Consider the following 10,026-nt stretch of genomic DNA (forward strand, 5'->3'; position numbering starts at 1 on the left):
ACCAACAATGGAGAAGTGTTCCTCTTTCTCCACATCGTCATCAGCATCTGCTGTCACCTGAGTTTTTTATCTTAGCTATTCTGACTGGTGTGAGGTGGATTCTCAGGGTTGTTTTGATCAGCATTTCCCTGATGACTAAGGATGTTGAACATTTCTTTATGTGCTTCTTAGCCATTTGATATTCCTCAGCTGAGAATTCTGTGTTTAGCATTATACCCCATTTTTAATGGGGTTATTTGGTTTTCTGGAGGTTAATTTCTTGAGTTTGTGCACATTTTAGATATTAGCCCTTTGTCAGATGTAGGATTGGTGAAGATCTTTTCACAATCTGGGTGTTGCCACTTTGTCCTATTGATATCATTCTTTGCCTTACAGAAGATTTGCCATTTTATGATGTCCCATATGTCTATTCTTGATCTTGGAGTGCAAACCAATTGGTGTTTTCTTCAGGAAATTTTCCCCAGTGCCCATATGTTGAGGACTCCACTTTTTCTGCTGTTAGTTTGAGTATATCTGGTTTAATGAAGTGGTCCTCTATCCACTTGAACTTAAGCTTTATACAGGGCAATAAGAATGGATTGATTTGCATTCTTCTACATGCTGATCTCCAGTTGAACCATCATAATTTGTTGAAAATATTATATTTTTCCATTGGATGGTTTTAGCTCCCTTGTCAAATGTCAAGTAACAATAGTTGTGTGGGTTCATTTTTGGGTCTTCAATTCTATTCCACTGATCTATCGGCCTGTCTCTGTACCAAAACCATAGAGTTGTTATCACTATTGTTATGTAATACTGGTTGAGGTCAGGGATGGTGATTCACCCAGAATTTCTTTTATTGTTGAGTATAGTTTTCCCTATCCTAGTTTTTTGTTATTCCAAATTAATTAGCAAATTACTCTTTTTATCTCTGTGAAGAATTGAGTTGGAATTTTGATGGGATTTACATTGAATCTGTAGATTGCTTTTGGCAAAATGGTCATTTTTACTCTATTAATTCCTGCCAATTCATGATCATGGGAGGTCTTTCCATCTTTTGAGGCCTTCATCAATTTCTTTCTTCAGAGACTTGAAGTTCTTGCAATATAGTTCTTTCACTTGCTAGATTAGAGTTACACCGAGGCATTTTATATTATTTGTGATTATTGTGAAAGGTTTCATTTCCCTCATTTCTTTCTCAGCATGTTTATCCATTGAGTAGAGAAAGTCTACTGGTTTGTTTGAGTTAATTTTATACACAGATACTATGCTGAAGTTGTTTATCAGGTGTAGTAGTTCTCTGGTGCAACTTCTGGGGCCACTTAGTTATACTATCATATCCTCTGCAATTAGTGATATTTTGACTTATTCCTTTCCAATTTGTATCCCTTTGACCTCCTTTCATTGTCTGATTGCTCTGGCTTGAACTTCGAGCACTATATTAAATAAACAGGGAGAGAGTGGACAGCCTTGTCTACTCACTGTTTGCTTCCATTTTCTCTCCACTTAGTTTGATGTTGGCTACTGATTTGCTGTATATGGCTCTTACTATGGTTAGATGTGGGCCTTGAATTCCTGATCTTCCCAGGACGTTTATCATGAAGGGGTGTTGAATATTGTCAAATGCTTTCTCAGCATGTAATGAAATGATCATATGGTTTTTAATCTTTGAATATCTTTATATAGTGGAATACATTGATGGATTTCCACATATGGAACCATCTCTGCATTCCTGGGATGAAGCCTACTTGATCATGATGGATAATAATTTTGATGTGTTCTTGGATTTGGTTTGCAAGAATTTTGTTGAATATTTTTGCATCTATATTCATAAGTGAAATTGGTTTGATGTTCTCTCTTTGTTGGGTCTTTTTGTGGTTTAGGTTTAAGCATAATTGGAGATTCATAAAAGGAATTGAGTAGTTTTCCGTCTATTTCTATTTTGTGAAATAGTTTGAACAGTAGTGGTATGAGGTCTTATATGAAGGAATGAGAGAATTCTGCACTAAACCCATCTGGTCCTGAGCTCTTTTTGGTTGGGAGAATTTTAGTAACTGCTTCTATTTCTTTAGGAGTAATAGGGTTGTTAAGATGGTTTATCTGTTCTTGATTTGGCTTTGGTACCTGGTATTTGTCTAGAAAACTGTCCATTTCATCCCAATTTCCTAGTTTTGTTGAACGTAGGCTTTTTTAGAAGGATCTGATGGTTTTTTTTTAATTTTCTTATATTCTGTTGTTATGTGTCCCTTTTCATTTCTGATTTTTTTAATTTGGATACACTCTCTGTGCCCTCTAGTTAGTCTGGGTAAGGGTTTTTCTATCTTACTTATTTTCTTAAAGAAGCAGCTCCTGGTTTTGTTGATTCTTTGTATAGTCCTTTTTGTTTCTAGTTGCTTGATTTCAGCCCTGAGTTTGATTATTTCCTGCCCTGTACTACTCTTGGGTGTATTTGTTTCTTTTTGTTCTAGAGCATTTTTGTGTGCTGTTGAGTTGCTAATGTATGCTTTCTTCTGTTTCTTTTCGCAGGTACTCAGAGCTTTGAGCTTTCCTCTTAGCACTGCTTTTTTGCTTTCCCATATGTTTGGGTATGTTGTAACTTCATTTTTATTAAATTCTAAGACGTCTTTAACATCTTTCTTTATTTCTTCCTTGACCAAGTTGTTATTGAGTAGAGCATTGTTTAACTTCCATGTATATGTGGGAGTTCTGTTGTTATTGAAGACCATCTTTAGTCCATGGTGATCTGATAGGATGCTTGGAATTATTTCTATATTCCTGTATCTGTTGAGGCCTGTTTTGTGACTGATTATAGGAGAGGTACAATGAGGTGCTCAGAAAAAGGTATATCCTTTTGTTTTAAGTTGAAATGTTCTATAAATATCTGTTAAATCCATTTGGTTCATAACTTCTCTTAGTTTCTCTATGTCTCTGTTTAATTTTTGTTTCCACCATCTGTCTATTGATGAGAGTCGGGTCTTCAAATCTCCTATTATTGTGTGAAGTACAATGTGTGATTTGAGCTTTAGTAAGGTTTCTTTTCTGAATGTAGGTGTGCTTGATATGGAGCATAGTGATTTAGTATTGAGAGTTCATCCTGTTGGTTTTTTCCTTTGATGAATACGAAGTGTCCTTCCTTATATTTTTTGATGACTTTTGGTTGAAAGTCAATTTTATTCACTATTAGAATGGCTACTCCAGCTTGTTTCTTCAGACCATTTGCTTGGAAAGTTGTTTTCCAATCTTTTACTCTGAGATAGTGTCTGTCTTTTTCTCTGAAGTGTGTTTCCTGCATGCAGCCAAATGCTTGCTATGTCCTCTTTACATATCCAGTCTGTTAGTCTGTATTTTTATTGGGCAATTGAGTCCATTGTTGTTGAGACATATTAAGGAACAGTGAACGCTGTTTCTTGTTTTGGCTTTTTTTTGTTTGTTTGTTTGTTTGTTTTTTGTTGTTGTTGTTGTTAGAGGCTGAATTATGTTTGTGTTTCTCTGTTCTTTTGGTTTTATTGCAAGGAGCTTATTTTCTTGCTTTTCCATGGTTGTAGTTTCCCTCCTAGTGTTGGAGTTTTCCTTCTATTATCCTTTGTATGTTTGGATTTGTAGAAAGATATGTAAATTTGGTTTTGTCATGGAATCTTTTGGTTTCTCTAACTATGTTAATTAAGGCTTTTGCTTGATAAAGTAGCTTTAGCTGCCATTTGTGTTCTCTTAGGGTCTGTATGACATCAGCCTTGGAACTTCTGGCTTTCATAGTCTCTCTTGAGAAGTCTGGTGTTATTCTGATAGGTCTGCCTTTATATGTTTCCAGAATTTTTCCTTACTGCTTTTAATAGTCTTTCTTTTTTGTGCATTTGTTGTTTTACCTATTATATGACAGGAGGTATTTCTCTTCTTGTCCAAACTATTTGGAGTTTTATAGGCTTCTTGTATGTTTATGGGCATCTCTTGCTTTAGTTGAATTTTGTTGAAGATTTTTACTGGACCTTTAAGTTGGGTGTCTTCCCTCTCATATATCTATTGTCCTTAGGTTTGTTATTCTTATTGTGTCTGGGATTTCCTGGATTTTTTTTGGCTAGGAGCTTTTTGGCATTTTACATGTCTTTGAAAGTTGTGTAGATGTTTTCTGTGGTATCTTCTGCCCCTGACATTGTCTCTTCTATCTCTTGTATTCTGTTGGTGATGCTTGCATATATGAATCCTGATCTTTTTCCTAGGTATTTTTATCTCCAGGGTTTTCTCACTTTGTGCTCTCTTTATTGACTGTCTTTCTATTTTTTAAATCCTGGACAGTTTTGTTCAATTTCTTTACCCATTTTTTTGTGTTTTCCTGTAATTCTTTGAGGGATTTTTGCGTTTCCTCTTTAAGGGCTTGTACCTGTTTACTAGTTTTGTCCTGTTTTTCTTTAAGGGCGTTATTTATGTCCTTCATAAAGTCCTCCATCTTCATCATAAAATGTGGCTCTTAATCTATATCTCACTTTTCCATTGTGTTTGGATATCTACTATTTGCTTTGGTGAGAGAACTGGGCGCTGATGACGCCAAGTAGTTCTGTTTTCTGTTGCTTAGGTTCTTGCCCTGGCCTCTGGCCATCAGGTTGTCTTTGGTGTTAGCTTGTCTTGTTGTTTCTGACAGTGGCTTGACCCTCCCATAGTCCTGTGTGTCAGCCCTCCTGTAGACATGTTTTCTTTTCAGCCAGATATGGGAACATAAAGCTCTGCTCTCAGGTGTGTACATACTCCTGGCGCCTGGCTTTCAGCAAATCAGTGCAGGTAGAAACCTGGCTCCAGCCCCTGACTCTTCCTGAGGTCCCTGTGCCTAGGGGTCTGCAGGGCACTAGGTGATTCCTCTTGGGTCAGGATAGTGGACAGAAAGTAGTTGTCTCCTCCAATTTTTCAAGAGTGTCTGCACTTATGAGGGTCCAGCTCTTTCCCCCATAGGATTTGGCTGTAGTGAGTTGTGGGACCGGTTCTGTTCAGTTCTGGGTACAAGCAGGAACCACCAGGTTCCTGGTGCTGACTGATCCTACATTCCTTTATCCAGAGGCACTATGCAGTTTCCTCTTGGGCCAGTGATTTGGGCAGAAGTGGCCAACTGTCCAGCAGTCTCACGATTTTCTGCACTTCTGGGAGTTCAGCTCTCTCCACTATGGGATTTTGGAGAGAGTTCTGGGATCGGTTCACTTCAATTCTGGGCACAGCCAGAAATTGGAATTGTCCTGTCCCATAGGACTTCTGCCTTATTGTGTCCTGAGTCCACCAAGCAGGTCACTTGGGACAGAAAAGCTGGTCTTACCTCTGTTCTCATGTGTGTAGGTACTCCTGGTGACTGGCTTTTAGCTCTCAGGGAACGCAGAAACCTGAAGGTTCCTGCCCCTGACTGTTCCTAGTTCCCTGTGCTCAGGGGGCATAAATGGCACTAGGTAATTTCTTCTTGGGGCAGAAATGTGGGCAGAGAATAGTCTCCTCTGAGTTATCATGAGTGTTTGCACTTCTAAGGGTCCAGCACTCTCCCTGTGAGATTTCTGTAGTACTTTTTAAACCACAGCCCAAGAATTTAAATGCACCAAGATATATTGTGGAAACTATATTTGTGGGAAATGTTGTAACGAAGGGCTGTCAGGCTTTTTTGATTATATATAAAAGAATATGGAAAAATTCCTTTCTAAGTCCCTGTGCTTTCCCATTTCATATTGTGAGAAGCCCTTTCTTAGCTTCAGGAGTCTTTGGATTTGTCATACCTCTGTCTTCATGTGTCCAATCTGAAAGAGCAGTGGTAAATGAAATGAGATCACAGTCTGAGCTCACTTCAGCAAGGTATAAAGTTAAGGTCTAGGTCACATGACAACTTGTTATACACTGATGGGGATGTTTCCTCATCTGGTATATTCTTTAGTTTGATGCTGGGGATTATTTTGTTAATTAATTAATTACATCTTAATTGCAGATTCCTTTCCTTCAAGAGTTCACCTTACACAACTTCTTTTCACATATACTGCTCTCTTTATTCTCTGAGAAATGGGAGGTGCCTACCACACTCTAGGCACCAACCCATTATAGCACATTAAGTCACTGCAGGACTAGGCACATCCTCTCCCACTGAGGCCAGATAAGGCTGCCCAATTAGTAGAACAGGGTCTAGAATAAGGCAACAGAGTTGGGGATAATTCTTGCTCCAGTTTTTGTGAAACTGAAATGAATATCAAGCTGCACATCTGCTACAGATGTGCAGGAATGGGTGGAAAGGGACTAGGCTTAGCCCATGAAAGCTTTGGCTGTTCAGTCTCTGAGAGACCCCAAAGGACCCAGGTTATTTGACTCTGTGGGTTGTCTTGTGCAGTCCTCTTATTCTCTGTGTTCCTCAATCCTTCTCCTACCTCTTTCACAAAGTTCCTTGAATTCTCTCTGATGTTTGACTGCTGGTGTTAAATACCAGAGACTGCAGTTTCTGGCCTCAGAGGAACAGAGAAGGCTGGTCAGTTACAGTAGCAAAGCATAGTGACTTAGACATAGATAAGTAAATCAGCTACAGTAGCATAGTAACTTAGACTTAGATAAGTAAACTTATTATTACACATATCTCGTAAGACAAAGTCTTACCCCTGTATCTCATAAGACAAAGTCTTACCCTCCGTCGACGCTCTTCCCACTCCACTGACTCTAGAAGAACCTACAAGAAAAAGAAGACTAATGTCAGGCTGGCCCCTGCACATGTTGTCCCCTGCTGAGAAACCCAGTAGTGAGCTCCTCCTCCTACACTGTTTGTATTTCATATCCTGAGGCACAGTTTTGCCTGCTATGTAGTCTGCTCTGTCCTCTGTGTTCTATCTTCTGATCCACACCTCCACCTACAATCCTGGAGGCCTGCAGCCATCAGGAACTAGCAGTTTTGCTTCTACCCCTAGAAACCTGCTGCAACCAGGCCTATCCAGAGGCCTGAAACCACCAGTGACTACCAGCCCTGCCTATATATCTGGAAGCCTGCTGTCACTCAGGACAAACAGCTCTACCTACAATCCCAGTGGCTTGCTGCCATCACTGACTACCAGCTTTACCTGTATCCCTACAGGCCTGTTTCCCACGCCAGAGATAGATTTCTTAATTCGAAACCACATCTCTGTTATGTTGGTATGTTAGCAATTCATAAATGAGATCTGAACATGTTCATCACAAATCATTTAATATTTTATACCTGAAAAGTTGCTGCATGAAATGATATATTTAAAGCAAAATAGAAGAAAAAATGCATATTGATTTGAAAGACACCCAGAACGGGGAGACCCTCACTCAAGTCTAGGGATGACGCAACCCCCGAAGAACTCATATGAGACCGTCCTTGCTCTAATCACACAAGGTTTATTGATAGGAACCAGTGCACTGGGTTCAAGACTCATACCCCACTCAGGGGTAGAGGACTTCGACCCCAAGTAGCTGGGAGAAGGGGTATTTAAAGGAAGAAACCACAACCCAAGGGGGTAGGGATTTCGTCATTGGAAAATGTCGACAATACTAGTGAAAACTCATAAGGAGAAGCTTCCTCTCAAGATTGCTTTTAAGTTGTAATCTAACTTTATGGTCAGCTAGTTCCTGGGAGAAGCTTCCTGTTATCTTACTAGGTCAGGATCACCTAGTTCCATACAGAGAGCAGGCTCAAGAAATGTGACCTTTCACCTACTTACTGGCAGAAAGCAAGGTCTGGAATTTGAGTTATTTAGGGCTTCTTAGGGATGAGATAGCATTTTTCGCATTTCTAAACTGACTTCTTGGCTGCATTTTATATTCTTTCAAATTAAATCCATATTTAATTTCAATAACATTCTGGTTTAGTGTTAGCACATTAATATCAGATGAATATTATCTTTGCGTGTCAAATACCTTGAGCTGTCTTATAGTCAGTTGATTAATGATATACATCTGGAAATCTTGTCAGTGTGCATAGATTAGCCTGGCCTGGAATTTATGTACCTAAGGCTGGCTGTAATCTTAGGATTTCCTGCTTCTGTCTCTCCAGCTCTGGGATACAGATATGAATCTGTCTTCGTCATGATACCTTGTTTACTTTTCTTTTTATTGTAATTTACACATAATGCAATATTTATAATTCATCTCATATAACTCTCATAATTCACTAACCAGAATTCAAGTGCCTATTTCATGTCTGTTACTGCTATTGATTTTCCTTCACACTCAAACATTTTTTCCTTTAGATGTGAACAGTCTCTGATGTTGTGGTCTACTGGTCTCTGTAAAATCATTACTTGATTTATGGTGGCTGTGCCCCCTTCTGGAGAATTTTTGAAGAGTGAGCAACACCATATTTAGCCAGTTTTAATCCTGATAATTTCTAGACTTCTCTAGCATTTACCTTTGTGGAATAAAACCTTTTGTTAGTGGGGGTCTCTAGGCATGATTAGCTGAAGACACCTGGTTTGTTTTATTTACTGCCATTTCTGCAAACTGAGAATCCTCTTTAAGTTCCCTGAAGTTGTGAATAACATGATTGCTAGTTTCTGTTGGATTTTCCTTTACTTTGAAATTAAAGCTTCTCTGACCCTCGGCTTAAGCTAGTGACTCCCAGGATTTCCATAGAGCTAATTTGGTCTCCTTGCACCTCTGTCCCAAATGTATCTTGGAAATTGGGGCCCAAATGTCTGAGGCACTATTTATGTTTTCATTATAAGAGTCAATTTGAAGGTGTGAGACAATGAACAAATGTAGCTTCAATTTATTTGTTTTGACTTTCCTCTTTCCCTTCCTACCCATTACTATCTTTGGAGGATATTTTTCTTATTCTGTTTTTTTTCTTGTTTTCTTGTGATCTTCTCAGCCTATATTATCATGTTTGCTAGAATGGTCTGAGATAGGTCTCCTAAAATTTCTACAAAAGTCAACTGATTTAAATATGCCATAGATTTTTAACCCAAACCTAATAGAACCCATAGTAGATTTCTGTTGGAGATGAGGAAAACAGTCACTTTCAGTATTTATGCTGATGGTATTTTTGCCTGTTGAATGACACCAGACACCCACACACACACTGCCCAGGTGACTGTTTTGTATTTTCCGTCTGCTTTGCATGGTTTCCTATAACCCAGCCCAGCTGCTCAGAATTTATGAACCAGACCTTTTCACTGTGAGTGAACTGCATCAGACAGGCAGGGGGAGCAAGATGGAATCACAGACCCAGGTCCTCATGTCCCTGCTGCTCTGGGTATCAGGTAAGAAATTAAAATTTTAAAAGATTTTCAAAGTTTTATCTTTGTAATAAGGAAATTTCAATATATGTCACTGTGTAATATTTCTTACATTATAATTTTCTGACATGACATTATATGGGCATTTAAATGACAAATTTCAACTGTTATAATAATCTATGTTTGTGTATATATGCATGTTCACTCCCTATTTATTATTTCAGGTACCTGTGGGGACATTTTGATAAACCAGTCTCCAGCCTCTCTGACTGTGTCAGCAGGAGAGAAGGTCACTATGAGCTGCAAGTCCAGTCAGAGTCTTCTATACAGTGAAAACAACCAGGACTATTTGGCCTGGTACCAGCAGAAACCAGGGCAGTTTCCTAAACTGCTTATCTATGGGGCATCCAACCGGCACACTGGGGTCCCTGATCGCTTCACAGGCAGCGGATCTGGGACAGACTTCACTCTGACCATCAGCAGTGTGCAGGCTGAAGACCTGGCTGATTATTACTGTGAGCAGACCTACAGCTATCCTCCCACAGTGCCTCAGCCTCCTACAAAAAACTCCTTGAGAGTTTCAACAGCTGTATAGACCATACACAGCTGTGGGCATGCACAGTTCCCCCTTCTTCCTGAGAGCTGGCATGCCCGCAAAACTGAAGAAAACATTTTCAGAGCTCAATAAAAAATGTGTTCAATGCCTCTTATGTCTTTTGGCATAAAAACTCTATATACCAAAATACAGAAAAAATATCCCCAGTATTATTTTCTATTCCTTCTGAAATATGAACAATATACCACAAACTGTTGAATGATATGAGGGGTTAGATTTTCATAGTTCTATAAATCTACT

The 10,026-nt window shown here is 39.0% G+C and overlaps 1 gene segment (V, D, J or C); it reads left to right on the forward strand.

The window, feature by feature from the left end:
• Positions 1–9,124: 9,124 nt before the first annotated feature.
• On the forward strand, positions 9,125–9,765 carry LOC116900976. The segment is given in 2 exon segments: positions 9,125–9,194; positions 9,395–9,765. Coding segments are annotated over 2 exon segments (420 nt in total).
• The last annotated feature ends 261 nt before the right edge of the window (positions 9,766–10,026 follow it).

This window comes from Rattus rattus, chromosome 5, assembly GCF_011064425.1.
Source record: "Rattus rattus isolate New Zealand chromosome 5, Rrattus_CSIRO_v1, whole genome shotgun sequence".
NCBI lineage: Eukaryota > Metazoa > Chordata > Mammalia > Rodentia > Muridae > Rattus > Rattus rattus.